The sequence below is a fragment of the Capra hircus genome, chromosome 29 (assembly GCF_001704415.2).
Source record: "Capra hircus breed San Clemente chromosome 29, ASM170441v1, whole genome shotgun sequence".
In the NCBI taxonomy this organism is placed as follows: Eukaryota; Metazoa; Chordata; class Mammalia; order Artiodactyla; family Bovidae; genus Capra; species Capra hircus.
The window spans coordinates 9,235,676-9,253,311 of record NC_030836.1 but is presented as its reverse complement, the minus strand read 5'-3'; the positions used below and the strand labels follow the sequence as shown (position 1 = coordinate 9,253,311).

Sequence of the window (17,636 nt, the reverse complement as noted above, 5' to 3'; positions counted from 1 at the left end):
GTTTGATCCCTGGCCAGAGAACTAAGACCCCACATGCTATGCAATGTGGCCAAAACCAAAACCGAATAGAACAAAAATAATTTTGAGTAACAAAGACTTACGCGATTTCAGGAGTTAGGAAAGCAACGTTCAAGGAAGATTAAGCAAGGAGTTCCTTCCAAACCATCAGAAGGGCACAGTGAAGATATTTGCATCCTGGGGCCTTAATCCTGATACACTGAGCTAGAATCTCTGAAGACGGGGCCCAGGAATCTTTCCTACTGGCTATCTCAGTGGTCATCTTGTACACTGCAGTTTCAGACCATGGTCTCAAGGGCTCTTCCGCGGTCCCCTACTTCCCTTCTATAATTTGCAACTTTGGAGGAAGTTTCTGTGAGACAAAGTAAGTGAGGACTGACAGAGAATGTGAATTCTACCTGCTGCCTGATGTTTGCTACCCAGTGGCTAGGAGGCTAGAGAAGGGCGTTGAAGTTCTTTCTAAGCTATCGAGAAAGCAGGCCAAGACCTTCCTGAGCCTTAGGCACAGGCACGTGAGGGAACTCAGGCATTCTTTCCCTTTAGTTAACAGGTGGGTGTTTCAGCATTTCTCGCTCTTCCTTATAAATGATACATATATGTTCTTGAAAATTATGTGAGCTGAATTTTTATGAAGTTGGCTACATTTCAAGTGCACCAGAGGAGATGTCAATTAATAAAATTTTCTCTTTAATTTTAATAATCAACTCTGGCTAAATATAAAACAACAAAGGCTTATACAATAACTGGCACACAGTGGATACAGTTTCCTTTCATAACTACACATGACACTATTAAAAATATGTCAGTGATGGTGAAGTTCCTTTGAGAGATCTTTAACAGTTCCCTGTTAGGCTGTTTAATGGAAGACTAATGAGGAAAAAAATTCTTGTAATACACTGTTAGTGAAAAAAGAAGTCTGGACAGTGTAAACATAATCCAAATGATATCCATGCCTGAAAATTATTGAAAGGCCCTACAATGAAACATTAGCAATAGTTGATATCACAGGTGATCATTGTTTTATTTTGTGCATATTTCTTTTCAAATGTTTTTACACACTTTCCAATAAAAGTGTATTATTTTAAAAACAAGAATGGTTATTTTAAAAACTTGATGCCAGGTAATGTTTTTGTTTCCTTTGAGGAATTCTTTTGTTTTCTCCCGGTATAATAATGAGTGTGTATTTGAAAAGCAGAAATAGAGACACAGACGTATAGACCAAATGTATGGTCACCAATGGGAAAGGAGGGATGGGATGAAGTGGGAGCTTGGGACTGATGTATACGCACCACTACATGTAAAGCAGGTAACTAATGAGAACGGACTGCACAGCATAGAGAACTCTACTCAGTGCCCTGTGGTGACCTAAATAGGAAGGAGGGGATATATGTATACATATAGCTGATTCACTACGCTGTACAATAGAAACTAACACAACATTGTAGTAACTATATTCCAATTAAAAAAATTTTTTTAATGAGTGTGATAGTGATTGTCCTAAAGCTCAGAGCTAAAGTTAAACTCTCATAATTCGCACAATTTAAGAGTTTACCATTTTTCGGTTCTGATTTTCTTTTTATGCTCCATTATTTACTTGTATATATTTTTGTGGTAAGCAGGGAGAAAACAGGGCCTTAGTGAATAAGCAGAACTTTGTTTATAAGCTTCAAGACCAGAAGGCCTGTCTGTCAATCAAAATGGGTTTACTGATGATGCCTTCTTCCCAGATTTCATGGAGAGTTAGCTTTAAAAATCAGAAAGCATAAATAAATAGCTAACAGAAAATTGTAAAGGTAGTCTATTAGAAAGCAGGCACACTTTGAAAAACAGGAATGGCTTACCATTTTTTTCCTATGGATTATACCAAAAGAAAATATTACCAAAGAACTTTTTCATCTTTTAGATAAACATTTAAGTAAGCATCATCTAATTATTTGTTAGTGTTTACTCAAAATTTAGAAGTTTCCTTAAAATGAGTTCCTTTATATCTTTGAAGAAGCACCTGCTAATTTTAAAACTGAAAAAAAATATTCTGCCTTTTTCAAATTATTTAACATATCCAAGAAGCGGGGTAATAGAGACATTCTGTCTTTAAGAAGCCAGATTGATCTGAATAAGCGTGAAAGAGTAGGACTGAGCAAAAGTGATTCAGGGTCAACGCAACAGTGACTAATAGGGGATGAGAAGAAAAATGATTTAGAAACTTGACTGCTGCTACTATATATTTTTCTGACTACAGAAATTATCATAGGGTTGGAGGAAGACTTAATGAAGATGAGAGAGAGTACATAAAATTGTTTTCCCCACTGCTTCTGTTTTAAAACCCAAGAACTATGAAGTAATCATATGGGTATCAGAAAGCAGTTTGAGGCATCCTTTGAGAGCTCTAAGATCTTCAAGAGAGGGCTAAATCAATGAGCTAGCAAGAAAAATCAGTATTCTCACTGCTTCTCAACTCACAGCAACTGAAGGAGAAAGTTTCCTTCAGAATACTTAAAGTCTAGGAGCAAATGGATGAAGGCCCTGGGCAAGACATGGTGTCAATACGAAGCTTTTTCCTAGTAAGAATTTAAAGTCTAGTTTCCCATCCTTTGAGGCTAAGAAAGTGAAGGTTCTCCTGAAATTAAAGAGAAACCAAAGTTTTGTTAAATGGGAATCAATCAATTTGCATTAGGTGAATAAGAATATATTTACTCTATGTAAAGGTATTAGCATATGTTTAATTTTCACTCTGTGTACAAACCTTGATTTAACTAAAGAAATAATATAATTTGACTAAATAATTGACACACTTACAATTGTTTAGGGTGAAGTGTAAATATGTGCCAGATAGTGTGCTATTCTGGATCTTTTAGTTATTGACGATTGAGGACAACCTGCAAACCTTTTAAGAGGCATAAACATTCCCTAGTGGCTCCTGCCTGAATTTTAGCTGGAATACCTAGAAGGCAAAATGGGCTTCTACCAGGCTGCCTGGCTGTCCTGGCCATCCCAAGCCCACTGGTTCAGTTTTCAGAGCCTGGTAGTGATGAATCTCTTACCAGCAGGGTTTTTGGATAATTCTGATGAGCTAGTTTTGTGTTCATTGATGGTATGTGAATTCTCAGTGGACTGTGCTCTTGTAGTTAAAACTTCTTTGGAAGAACGGTGCTCATTAATTGGAAAGGAACCAGAAGTCATTGGCTGACTTGTTTCATTTTTTGATGGACTTGGGCTTGAGGCTGATGACTGAAAAGGCAAACCGTTTGTGTACTGGGAAGGCTGAGGGTCATTCCAAACCTCATCTGGGAGCCCTGCATCTTCTGTTCCATTCTTCAACCTATTGGACTCTAAAACGCTAAATTCTCCCACTTCCTGGCCGTGGACCAGCCCTGGACTCTGTGGCAGTTCATCCTTCACAGCAGAGAATCTCACGTGCTTTAATGGCTCCAGCGAGTCTGAGGGGGAGTCGTCTTCTAAAGAATGCTCCTTCTCAGAAATTCTCTCATGGATGGTTAGGCCCGGGGACACAATTTTGCTTTGGGGTTCAAAGTTGTGATGAAAACGCACAGTTTCTGAGTCTGTGCTACTGGAACTGGAATTGCGTTTCAGGATCCCTCTGGGGGCCCCTCTTGTGTTTAGGGAGTCCGTCCTTTGTCTAGGAAAAGGCTGGTTATCATCTTGCTTTAAGTTCTGGGACTTGTAGATCATTTTCCTGGCTTTAGGGACTGGAGCCTTGACTGGGGACCCATTCTCAGGACCTAGAACAGTCTGCTTTGGTTTTTCTAACTTTTGGCTTGAATTATCCAGGATAGATGACTCTTCTTTGGACTCTGACAACTCCCCTGAAAAGGAAAACATATCAGATGATATACCAAATGGAGAGTAACGCATTAATTTAAAACACCTATCTTAAACTTAATCTACATTTAGCAAAAAATGCTAAAATATTAAAAGACAATAAAGCATGAAGGTTAACTACAGACCTAATTAAAAACTCTAAAAAAACTCATGCATGAACTTCATTGAATTTAAGATGCCTATGCTTTATATTCACACTTTGTGGTATTTTCTACTCAATAGAAAAAAAAAATTTTAAGAAATTTCAAAAACTCCTTGAGGAGAGTAAAGAAAAAATACAAAAGTTACTTGAAAAAATTCATATATGGAAACCAGAAAAATGAGTTCAGCTTTCTAAAAAGAAAATTTCAACACCTAAAATAAAAATTAATTTTGACAAAAAGGTAAAAAAAAATAATAACATGTTTCAGTGACTTCTTTTCTATGAAATATTTTATGCTATATAAAGTGTATCCAATGGAGAGGATAAAATACACTAATATTAAAACAGTGTAATTGAAACTCCAGTCTATGGGGGTCACAGAGTTGGACACAGTTTAGCAACTGAACAATAAACAAATTAATTTTCTACTCCTTGTCCAGTCTTTAATGCCTATGGAATCTTCTTACAGTTGATTTTGAAGAGATTAAATTGTCTAATGTTTCTTCTTAATAGAATATAAGAATGGTAAAATTCTGTAAGAGGCAGACTCCAATCAGTCCAGCAACAAATCTAATCAAAAGCTCCTGGGAGACTGAGCTGATAATTACAGATTAGAGGATAACAACATTAACAAGTGGTCTTGAGGCAAACTCTTTTAATTTTAAACAGAGAACTGTGTCTGCACAGTAGACATCCAATAAATATGTTCTGTGAGTGACTGAATGCCTCTGGTCAAAAAATTTCCCAGGTCATTGAGGGGGAACCCAAGGCATGGAGGTCACCTCTGAGCCTGGAATGTACGAACTTCCGGTTTCTAAAATTTCTGCTTCCTTTCCTTGGGCAGGAAAATGGTGGGTATAGTAGAAGAATAAGAAAACCATCACAATTTTTTACTTTCTCTTGAAAGCTATTTTAGTTAAAGGAACTCTGAGAATTTCCCTTAGTCCACAGATAACAAAGATAAAAATATCTAGCTCAATAAAAATAATATTTACCCTCTTTTGAAGTCTGAAAGAAACCAGTCTTTCCATTTTTTGACTGCTCATTTTTGGTTTGTTGAGATAAGTGATCTTCTGGCAACATGGAGCTATTAAATGGATTCTTCCTTTGCTGGGGAAAAATATTGTTTATTAAATTCATTTTATATGTCATAACAGCAACTCAGTGTCAGCAAATGCTTATTATATGCAATAGGTAATAGTTTTGTCCAGTAAACTCTATCTGGCATGTTTGAAAAATGATGGTCCTAGTTAATCCGGTCAGCAAAGAATCACTACATATATGCCAAGCCAAAAAAAAAAAAAAATCAGACCAGCACTGTACAAAATGTACTCTATTCCAGAGTCTTACAAAGTTAAGCTAGAACCAGCCATTTGAATCTAATCTCAGAGGTGAGATTTTTACAGAAGCAAAAAGACTTGGGCCTGAACACATCAAAGAGGTAGTCACAGGTCAGGGTAAACCTGAGGCTCTAATTAGGGCAGATTCACACCAGCGCTCTTTCTACCGTACGGGACTCTGTGATAGGTTCAAGTCACACGAAATATGATCGTAACTGACCTTTTCTATAAGGATTTAAGAGTCAAGGTATCTTGAAGTGCTTCATAGTCACTAATATGATCATGGATTCTAATGTCAGAAAACATAACCCAGACGCTTTACCGTCTGAGCCACCAGGGAAGCCCATATCAATAAATAGAGTTCTGTTTTTCAACTGAAGTATACTTTATTTACAATGTTGTGTTAGTTTCAGGTGTACAGCAAAGTGATTCAGTTATATACATATTTTTCAGATTCTTTTCTCTTATAGGTTATCATAAAATATTGCATACAGTTCCTTGTGCTATACAGTAGGTCCTTGTTGGTTATCTATTTGTATATAGTAGTGTGTATATGTTAATCCTGAACTCCTAAGTTACCCCCGCTCCTAGTATTTTTCTTTATTAATATAAGACTGAAAATCAGTGTTTGCTATCTGTAGTTCCATAAATTGAAAATCTTCTCCCACAGGCAGACTTCTAACAGGGATTCAGGAAGCTATGAATAGGAGTAAGAACGGTCATGGAACTAACAAGCCACACGCCATATGCTTAAAAGCAGCAGCCCCCAGTAGTGTCAGACCTTTTATTCTTTAGGGTAAAAAACCTAGGTCCACCAAAAGAGTGATTTCCTATATTAAATAGTAAAACTTATCTATATTTGATGGGAAAAAAAGTACTACAAAATTCCCCTTTTTCATGGTACTTTGATAAAGTGAGAGAATGGCATTCTGGCCCCAGATGAGCTTTTCAAAGCCCAAGTTCAATCTACCTTGGCTGTAGATACAGCTGACTTCCTTGTGTTTTCCTGGGATGCATCAATCATGGTGGACGCTGGATTTACCACGCTGGAACTGCAAAAGAAACAATAATTCAGAGAATAAAACCTTACCCTTTGAGGAAGCATAAATCATGCCTCTGAAGCCAGAAGCTATTAAGGCAGGATAGGAGAGGAAGTTTGTCAAATCAAACTGCCAGGAAGGAAAAGGGAGTTGGAGCCGAGATGATTAAGCAGCGAAGCAAAAGCAATGGGAAAACAGGAATGAAAGACAGGCCTGAGACAAGGCAAAGCTATCCATCAGAAGCCTTGAAGATTTCATCACCGTGCCAGGCACACAGGAGGCTCACAGTTGAAATTTGTACAAATAAACTTATCTCAAAGTTGGGACCTCACTTCAGATGCAGACTAGAAAGTGAGCAAATTGTTCTCAAGAAGGGAACACTCTTGCTGAAATAAGGCCCCAAAGTCTTCTAGAGATTCTCTGGTCCAAGGCTGGAATGGCACTGCTTACTCTAACTCAGGTAGAAAATAGCCAAAGCGGGACTTTTCTGGTAGTCCAGTGGCTAAGAGTCAGCCTTGCAATGCAGGAGAAATAGATCTGACCCCTGGTGAAGGAACTAAGATCCCAGATGCCACGGAGCTACTGAGCCCAGAGACCACAACTAGAGAGTCCGTGCACCGTCACGAAAGATCCCCCCCAATGCAGCGAAGATCCTGGGTGCTGCAACTAAGATCTGATAGAGCCAAACGAATCAGTGTTTAAAAAAGAGAAAATAGCTGAAGAAAACACTCAGGTGAGACAAGTGGTTGGGCAATGACACAGAAGAAACAGCAGACAGAAATGCTGTGCTGGGAGGATGGGGGATGGGGGCAACTTACGGGGAACCTTCCCTGACTCTCCAGGCTGGCCAGGTGAGTTCTTGTTCAAATATAAGAGGAGTGAGGATGGAGCACAGTCAGAGGATGGTGGAAGGTTAGAAGCCTGCAGCTGGCCCAGAGAGGAGAGGAGAACTCTCCAGACCCTGGCTATCTACCCCGGGGACTGGGCAGCCCTCGGGTGAGAGTACTACCGGGAGTGTGAATGGAGAAAAGTTGAGCTGAGCTGGCTCCCTCGTGAACCACCACTCCCTTGGTGACTGAGTAAGGAGGACAAAGAAGGTCACGGTGGCCTTGGAAAGAGAGGAAAACCACCTGCTCAGACTTCCTGCTCCAGGCGCCCCGGCTCAAGGCAGAAGAGGGGAGGTCACTATTGCTTGAAAGCACTGTGCCTTGTTAAACTCCACCCTGGTTAAACTCCTAGTGGCATCACAGAGTCAAGGACTTGGAAAAATACCCCAGAAGGTGCTGGCTTTTCACCAGGAAGCTAAGGAACTAGAGGGAGGGAAGGGGAGCACGTTGCCCCACAGCCAGAGAGCCTTGCCCAAGACTGCTGTCTCTAAACTCATGGGCCAGGTGTTCTTGCTGCTTGATGTCCTTTCCTTCCCTCTGCACTTGGACTGATGCTTCTACGGAGAGGTAGTCCCAGGAACAGGCTGAACACTGAGGAAGCATGCTTCCTTTTGTTACCTTCCTCGCTGCTGCAGACAGGAATTACAGCCGATGAGGCAGACGTATGTGGAACACAGCCTGAACACAGGGATGTGAGAACCTGAGGCCGGGGCAGGATGGGGAGGGATAGAGCAGGGAACAAGGGTGGGAACTTACAATGGAGCCAGAATTCAGGCTAATATCAAAACACATGGCAGGCGGCCTCTGTTCTTGCAAGAGGTGAGCACAAACATGAATCAAGCTGTCTATCAGCCAACAGGAAAAAAGGACCCTGGTCACTGACAGAACTCACAGTAAAAGCAGTCCACAGCTCAGGACTAGAAAGCCATGTCTCTTGAGTGTCACTTTAAGAAGCCAGTGAGCAATATGAGGAAGCGTATAGCAGATGTCATGTTCATTTTCTCAGAGTGCTTTGTATCATCTCCCTTAGCTCAGACAATAAAGAATCTGCCTGCAATATAGGAGACCCCAGCTTTAATCCCTGGATCAGGAACATCTCCTGGAGAAGGGAATGGCAACCTACTCCAGTATTCTTGCCCAGAGAGTCGTATGGGCAGAGGAGCCTGGAGGGCTACAGTCCGTGGGGTCACAGAGAGTCAGACATGACTGAGTAATGAACACTTTCAACTAGAAATCAATCATTCACATAACCGCAGGACCTGAGCAAACTGCCGCCCTCCTCTCCTACTATCTTCCTCCCTTCCCTCTCCCTCTCCCCAAGAACAAAGGACAAGCAGCATCCCTACAGCCTCCTCCCTCTGCTCCCTGGAAACCCCACTTCTGCACCCCCAGCCACCACCCCAACCGCCCACGCTGTACATCACGTGGTCCCTGCCTGCCCAGGGACGAAACCAACCTCTCTCTTACCAAACCCTACGCAGCTATGGATTTCATGCAACCGTATAGGAGTGATGCAACCTCACCCTGTGCATATGTATCTTCTCTCTTACAGTAAGCGGGGAGACCCCTCCAGAGCATCTTGGCCATCTTTCTGTTCCTCGCAATACCGTGTACAGTGTCTGAGACACAACTGGTGAGTGAGTGGCTGTGCAACTCAAGGCCAAATAAGCCAGTGCCTGGGAGACAGCCGCACACACAGGTGACCACAGCTTTTGTTTGTCTTTTCAATCTGTGGTTTGCCAAACTACAACGAGGCACATTATTTAGGTTTTAGACAAGATGTCTTTGTTCCTGCTATTCAGAAAGCAAAAGAGAAAGAAAGAAATGAGGCATTCGGTGCACATGATCAGACAGGGAACTACCGGGAACATATAGGGTTCACTGGGTTCTCTGGTGGGCGGGATAAGCAGAAAATGGGATGAGAGTGAGGTACTTAGTTAACCACAGTTCACAAGTCTCCCTAAATAGAAAAAATCAAAACAGAGTTTCATGCCTCAAAATGCTTCTGAAATATGCAGCTACTTCCTCGATTAAGCTCCGGCTTTGCGTCCCTCAAGGAATACAACGATGTTTTGTTTGCCTGTCTTTTACTGGGCAACTATCAACACAGCAACCATCCTATTCTCAGCTGACCTTTGCAACATCCCTGCGCTGTATGTACCCTTCTCCCCATTTTACTAGTGAGAAAACTGAGGCTTGGAGAGGTTAAGGTAGCGAAAGAGCTGGGAATGTGAACCAGGTGTCTGACCCTGACTCCAGAGACAGGCACTGAAATGGCTGGGCTGCAGTCCACTGATTCCTCATATCAGTAAAGCCGTGGTTTATGGCAAGAGGACTGGAATGAGGACGGGGTGATTCTAACTTCCCAGTGACTCTCCCATCTGTCGCTTCCTTTCCACCGCTCCTGACTCCTCCCTGTCATCTGTATGAGCCTCACATTCGATGTCTGGACACCAAAGTTCCACTCTCCTCATTCCACCTCTATGCTAGAACGGTCTGAAACAAGACTTTGGGAACATCCCTCTCCTGCTCGTTACCTTTCTGGGATCCTCAGGAAGGAGTTGGAAACACTCCACCATCTGCCCCCTGTACCCTCCCACTCCTCCTGCCCACTGACCTTTGTGCCAAACCTGGCTCCCTGCCCCTCTCTGCGGTCCCCCCAACCTACCCCCACCCCCTCCCTCAAATGTTGGCTCTGCTCTCTTGACCCACACGCTCGCTCTCACCGCCAAGCCTGGTCCAAATCTCACCTCCCTTGTGGCGCTGCTTGCCTATCAGCCCGATGGCAGTGGGTCTCATTGTCTCAAATCTTACGGCACATTTTATTGGTACTTGGAACTAGGATTTGCTCCCTACCTGGTGCTGTTCGAAATCAGGTGATTAAATATTCATAAAGGGAAGCATTATTTTTCCTAAGAGAACACAGTCTCTCTATAGCCACCTAATGCATCTTTTGTTTCTTATAAGCCCTCTCAGAGGGCTTTCCACTGCTCCTAAGATTTCTATTCTTAGGGTGTGTCCTGTATAATAAGATACTGAATACCTTCCACATGATGAGTTCTTAACAGCATACAGCAGGCCAAAGCTCACACCATGTGCTCTGTAATTTCTGACCTCAGGCACCCTTCAAAAACTGCCTACAATACTAGATGTGCATTGGGAACTCACGTACACCTGTGGCGGATTCATGTCAAGGTATGGCAAAACCAATACAGTATTGTAAAGTAAAAAAAATAAAATAAAATAAAGAGCAAAAAAAAAAAAAAACTAGATGTGCATGCGTGCGTGCTCAGTTGTGTCTGACTCTTTGCAACCCCATGGACTGTAGCCGTCAGGTTCCTCTGTCCATGGAATTTTCCAGGCAGGAATACTAGAGTGGGTCGCCGTGTCCTCCTCCAAGGGATCTTCCTGACCCAGGGACCAAACTCGCGTCTCTTGTATCTCCTGCATTGGCAGGCAGATTCTTTTAACACTGTGCCACCTGGGAGGCCTCAATACTAGATACAGCACTCAGCCAAGAGTGGTTTACTTCTGTAAGAAGATTATTAAAATATTAGACTATGATATTGTTGTTAGAGTTTGGCTCCTGAAAGTGTCTGCATTTTAATACAAGTCTTTGAAAACTTAAATGAAGAAGAATGTTAGGTACTCTGGTCGGGACACGTGGGGAAGAAGGCCTTCACAGCAGTCTTAGAACTACATCACCTGGGCAGTGGGACAGCCCACCTGCTTCTACGTCCAGCTGTAAAGTACTTCTAAGCACATGCAACAACTTTTAAAGCTTTTGAAGCTTAGGTAGGCTTTCCCTCTGAAGCACTTAAAAATGAATTCCCTGGCAGCCCAGTGGTTAGGACTCTGCGCTCCACTGCATGGGCCATGGGTTTGATCCCTGGTTGGGGAACTAAGATCCCACTGGCTGCGTGGTGTGATCAAAAAACCAAAAAATTGGTAAGGAAGTTAAAAATAACAATGGACATACTCTTCTGAGGTATGTTTCAGAATAAATATTAACTGTGTCTGGACTCAGAAGCGAATTTTTCAAGTGATTTTTCTCCCTGTGTTTCTGCCATTGCTGCTTTCTCCCTTCGAATTGTGAATTCCTCAGATGTAAGTGCTGTGCCTGGCACCCAGCGTTGTGCTAACACATGCTACATGCAATGAGGCTTGAACATGTGAAAAAAAAAAAAACACATGAAGAAATGGCTCAGGGCTTGAGTGAAGCAGATTCATAAATATACTACGCCAGCCTTTCGAGTCAGTATTTTTTTTTTAAGTAAAATATTACGTCTCTGGTTCTTCCCCAGTTCATGCTACAGATTTATTTAACACGAACATTCCCATCCATCCATAAGGCACACTGATGTCAGAGTGAAACTATCCCTCACAGGGATAGTTTGGGTATATCTAAGATTCTATAGGATTAGCAGGATTCTTTTAAGAGCTCAATATGAGTGATTCTGTAGGGCAGGCCTCCAAGAAATGAAACAGTCACATCACTGGATTTGCAAGTAGTCCAAGAACAAAAGATCAAATGCATTGTCCCAGAGCTTGGTTCATCTCTACCCTGCCTTTGGGAGCAAGTGAAGTGCCTCACACTGATCTTATTATAGAGGGTTAAGTAGCTAATCCCTCTGCAAAAGGGAGATAGATATATACAAACAAAAGCTTTCCAGGAAAAAGAGCATTAGTGGAAAAAACAATACTATTTCAGAGCTAAAGACATTGTGTTAATTGATAGGTTCCCATTCAACACAGAGTAAGAGAGAGGGGTGTCAGAAGTGAGCATCATGGAAGCACAGGAAGTGAAGCTCAAAGATGAGCATTTTTTGGTTCACTATGATAACATATAATGAAACAGCACTTTAATTCTACCAAAAACAAAGAAAGGTGGGGTGCACAGCTTTTGCTTACCGGAATACTCATCACTTTCACAGCATTTCATAGGAAAATTCCCAGAGAAAAATCTGCCAATGTCATGGAAAGAAACACCATAGTACAGGCTTTATCCTGTTCTCCCTGAACTCATTTTGGGGACATTCCCCAGGGATATTTTTGATTAATGGGCATTGCAACCCCTGCAGCAGCCAAGCTCCCTCCTACCTCCATGCCTTCTTGTTCTCCATCCTGAATGCTCCTTACTTGTGGTTGTCCAAATTTGAGAATAGCCCTCAAAGTCTTCTCCAGCTTTTATAGTCACCAGAGCTCATGGTGATATGTCTGAAGTGAGGCAGTCTTGGCAAAGCAATAAAACCTGGATGTTATCAATGCCATTCTTACCTTGTAGCTTAAATTTTTTCTCACTGTCTTAGTCTCTTTTTCTACTGGATCCCTGGGGTCCAAAGGACTTCATTCAATTATTTATTACTCATTTGTTTATCCATTAACCCCTCTTTCACCATTATTCTCTATTTAATAATTCATTATATCATAAACTATTATCAGTCAATCCATCTCTCACTCTCCATCTATTTTTCTCTTTTTAAAAAATTTTAAATATATTTTCCCATATATTCTTCATTCATTCATTTATTCCACAAGACATTTGTTGGGCACTGTTGTCTGTTCCAGGAAGACAGCAGCGAACAAAATGAAATGCAATAGCAGACAAAGTCTTTTTCCTCGTGCAGCTGAGAGGAGGGGACAACAAACACACAAAAATGAATATGTAATATAATGTCAGGTAGTGATAAGTGATGGATGACAGTAAGAGAGGGAACAACATTCATTCACTTGGTTGGTCCATAGATACCAAGTACCTACTATGTGCTGGATATATCGTTGGAAGCTTGGGGGACAGTGGTGAGCGAGACCCAAGTCCTCAACCCAAGAGAACAACACAGTGATACCTAGCCCTGGGAATCCGGATTATTAAAAGCTGCTTGGGCAATTGTTTCATACAGGTCACAGTTGAGAACTTCTCTTTCCTGGTGGTTTAGACGGTAAAGAATCCACCTGCAATGCAGGAGACCCAGGTTTGATCCCTGAGTCAGGAATATCCCCTGGAGAAGGGAATGGCTACCCACTCCAGTATTCTTGTCTGGAGAATTCCATGGACAGAGGAGCCTGGTGGGCTATAGTCCATAGGGTCACAAAGAGTCAAATACGACTGAGTGACTAACACACACACTGATGCTAAAAGAAGTAGTTAGAACCAGATTATGAAGAGTCTTAAATGTTGACCAAAAAGCTGCTGCTGCTATTGCTGCTGCTGCTAAGTCACTTCAGTGTCCGACTCTGTGCGACCCCATAGATGGCAGCCCACCAGGCTCCCGCGTCCCTGGGATTCTCCAGGCAAGAACACTGGAGTGGGTTACCATTTCCTTCTCCAATGCGTGAAAGTGAAAAGTGAAAGTGAAGTCACTCAGTCGTGTCTGACTCTTAATGACCCCATGGCCTGCAGCCCACCAGGCTCCTCCGTCCATGGGATTTTCCAGGCAAGAGTACTGGAGTGGGGTGCCATTGCCTTCTCCAGACCAAAAGGCTAGACTTTCTCTTTTAAGTCACAAGGAACCATCAAATGACTTTACGATCCAGTTTACTTTTTAGAGTCATGATCTGGTAACTGTGTAGACAGGTTCAATCCAATAAGGACATTATAACAGAAATTTAGGTGAGAGACGGTGAAATCGTAATTAAGGGAATGGAGAAGAGAGGAAACATACAACAGAATTTTAGAGATGCATTTAGAAGAGATGTGAAGTGTTGGTAGAACGCTCAAGAGATGACTAATAATTGATAACTGCAATATATCCACTATATTAGACCCTTCCCGATGTCAAGCTGAACCAGATCCCCATGTCATCCCTCTGCCTGTCCTGTCCTCTCTGTCTCCCTAACAGAATCCTTCTTATCCTTCAAGAAATCCCTTAAATATAATTATTTCTGGAATAAGTACCTCAAGGACAGGGATCATATCTTATTCCACTTTGAATTCCTAGCTATCCTCTTGTGTACAACAAATACTCAACAACTGTTTACCGACTGACTGAATGACTACATGGAGAATGAATTTCCAACCCTACAGAATGACCTTTTGGTCATTCTACTAGGTGCTAGAAAGATGCTAAATCTGTGTTTTTCAATCAACTGCAAACAAGGATATTTAAACATTTTATTTCCAAAAAATATCCTAAAAGTAAACCAAGCCAACACATGCCTTAACGGCTCTATCCTCACTATCCATACCTGTGTCTCTTTGTCCTATTTTTCTCTGCATCTCACTCTTAGACGGCCTTTCATCCGGCTTCCTATTTCTTCTGCCTGTGGCTCAGGCTGGCACACAGCGCCCCCTGTGACTTCTGCTGCAACAGTAGCAGCCATTGGCCTATTACTGACTGTCATCTGTTACTAGAGCCGGTTTATATGTAGTCAGAGTAGGCTACCACGTCCTTCGTGTGGTGTCCACTGCCTCTAATGTAACCTCCTTTGCACCTAGGAACTTGCTTTCTATGGTTGAAGGTTCTGAACCTTATCAGGATACATTCTCAGAGTAATTCTTTAAGCTTCTGGAAACAACCAAGAAAAGGAAAGAAGCTCAAAACTTTCATCCACACTGGCTTAAGTTATTAAAAGTTTAAGTAAGCCTTAGGGTAGAATGCACGGTAGAGCTTTCCACTTGAGAAACTCTTGCTTTTGTTTTTTGTTTTTTTAGAGGTCTGGGCTGACCCTGTTTGTGGCCACATACCCACTCCAGCATTCTTGCCTAGAGAATTCCGTGGACAGGGGAGTCTGGCAGGCTAGAGTCTATGGGGTCTCAACGAGTTGGACACAACTCAGCAACTAACACTCACGCTTTTTACTTTCAGCCAAGATGATATAAGCTACCAGAGGGACCAGTCCTCAGAGGGGTAGTCTTAGGGGAAGAAATTGGAGAGACAGAGGGGAACTAAAAAGGTCAGTCCACTTCTGGGCTCCTTCAGACCAAAGTAGCACCAAGGGTGGGGACACGTAAGTCCCTGATCAGTCGAGAGACTCTCGACTACTAGACTCTCCGTGATTCCCTAACCACACAAACTTTTTTCCATAGAACGTGTCATCTCAAATAATAAAGGAGAGGCTTCTCATCCCAGAGCAGGCCTACCTATATACCCAGGAAACACACTCCTCCTCGTTGGGGAGGCAGGATCTGATGCACATGAAATTTCTCACATTTTCATCCTCTGCTCCCCATCAGGGCTCAGCCATGCCCAGGGGATTATTGTGTGCCTGTCCCACCATTATCTGGGGGGAGAGACACGATGTGCTGTCAAACTGCGGACCATTGTACCAGTGTCAGTGTGTGAACTGCGTGTCACTGGTTTACAACAGGTACAGACGTCAAGAGTATGCATTTAGAATCAGTTACAGCAATTTGCTGAGACACCACAGCACATCCTCAGTGGGCTTATGTTTTGCATGCCCTTGTTGTTATCTTTATTTCACTTTTCGAGTCTTCATTTTTAGTATTTTTATTAAAGGGCTCAATCTGTGATGGCTAGAAATAGAAAACACGTAAATCCCAAACACCAGCCCTTCACCACTGTTTGTGCCAGAACTAGAGTGGAGCGCACTTGGAGTTTTCTTTGCCGCTCGAAAGAGAACCTCATCCACTGTCCCCCCCTGCCCACCCCCCCGCCCCCCGCTCTGTTCATCAGAGCCCTCTCTGCCTCCTCAGGCTATAGATGCAAAGACCAGTTTCAAAGGAACGCAGGTAACTTCTCATGCTTGAATACATGTTGAATACCCACAATGAGTTAATTATTCACAAAACAGAAGCACTCAGAATTGTGCCCACAACAGAAGAAGGACTCCTGCCCCAGAGCTTATTAGGGGGAAAAAAAATCCTTCAGAAACTGCAATACCCCGTCAGGGTTGCCTCACGCTCCCTGACTCCTGACTAAGACAATATTGACAGGTATTGAGTCATTCTATTGAAGTTCACTTAGTCTAAAAGGACAGGCCCCAAAATAGGCTTAACACACCCAGTTCCCAAAGGTTAAAGTGCAGGTGAGAAACAGGCTGGAACCTGACACTGACTAAAGCAGGAGTTTCTGACACAGAGAGAAGGAAGTAAGTAACAGCTCCTGCTACAGTTCTGGGTGATCACCGCTCAGGCCACGTAATGAGCGAAGTATGCCGGACACATCAAACATGTTTATTCCTGTCTTCTTGGCCTACCTCATCTGTGTTATTATAACATGTTAGTCACTCAGTCTTGTTTGACTCTTTGCGACCCCAGGACCATAGCCCACCAGGCTCTTCTGTCCATGGAATTCTCCAGGTAAAAATATTGGAGTGGGTTGCCATTTCCTTCTCCAGGGGATCTTCCTGACCCAGGGATTGAACTCAGGTCCCCTGCGTTGCAGGCAGATTCTTTACCATCTGAGCCATTGGGGATTGCCAACCTAATATAAGATCACCTGCAGACTGCCCATTTTCTTTCTTCCTGAGAAATGCCAAGTGGTACTTTTACCTCATTACATTCCATCTCATAACGCCCTGGTGAGGCAGCTTGGTCCTGAGGTACATACAGATGAAACCTTAAAGATGTGTCTGAGGTCATCCAGGAAATGTAACCAACAACAGAGACACAAATGTGGACACTATTCACAGCCTCAAATTGGGAAAGGAAGGTGGGTACCCACCAGGCCGCGTGGCCACAAGGAAACTCAGTCAAGCTCTAAGGGCCGTAGCACCTCGGTCCCTTAGGCCATTTGAGATGAAATGCATTCCTGGGAGAAGGAAAGAAGTCCTTCACTATCTCCTGGAGTTTGCTCAAACTCATGTCCATTGAGTTGGTGATGCGTCCAACCAGCTTCTCATCCCCCGCCACCCCCTTCTCCTTTTGCCTTCAATCTTTCCCAGCATCAGGGTCTTGATAGAACATCACAGATCATCCTGGGTGGGGGCCGGGGGGATATGGTGCCACCTACCACCCAGGAAAACAAAGCGAGTCCTCTCTAAAAGGGAAATGGATAAACAACAGGTACCTTAATAGACTCAGTATTCCATTATTCATATAGCATAATACTTATATTTGACTCTGAAATGCCTGTTGGTGCCTATAGAATAGACCCACTCTCTCATCCACAAATCATATTGAAAACATCCCCATTTCCCAGGTGTCTCAGCCTTGGACCCTGACTCAGTGACTGTCCCATCAGCAAATTCACTGACTTCACTACAGTTGGAGATTCTGATTCAATCGCCTTCACTGAGGAACTAGAGATAAAACATAATTGTCCTTCAATCAAAGAGTAACAACTATACCGCCAATGGACTGATACCAATGGGAAGACCCTTAAATACCTAAAAACAAATCATCTTGGTTGAAAAAGTTTGTGGCAACATAGCCTCAAAATCAGCTATATCATAGAAAGGATGTACAAAT

The 17,636-nt window shown here is 42.6% G+C and overlaps 1 protein-coding gene across 6 annotated transcripts in view; it reads right to left on the bottom strand.

Moving 5' to 3' along the window:
• SYTL2 (synaptotagmin like 2) overlaps window positions 1-17,636 on the bottom strand; it is a 121,765-nt gene that overhangs the window by 32,457 nt on the left and 71,672 nt on the right. For all 6 annotated transcript variants that reach the window (XM_018042798.1, XM_018042796.1, XM_018042797.1 and 3 more), the window contains exons 5-7: window positions 6,311-6,392; window positions 4,996-5,110; window positions 3,060-3,842 (exon numbers count right to left, since the gene is read on the bottom strand). In XM_018042798.1, the coding sequence (XP_017898287.1) occupies window positions 3,060-3,842; window positions 4,996-5,110; window positions 6,311-6,392 (980 nt within the window). The remainder of the gene's footprint in view (window positions 1-3,059; window positions 3,843-4,995; window positions 5,111-6,310; window positions 6,393-17,636) is intronic.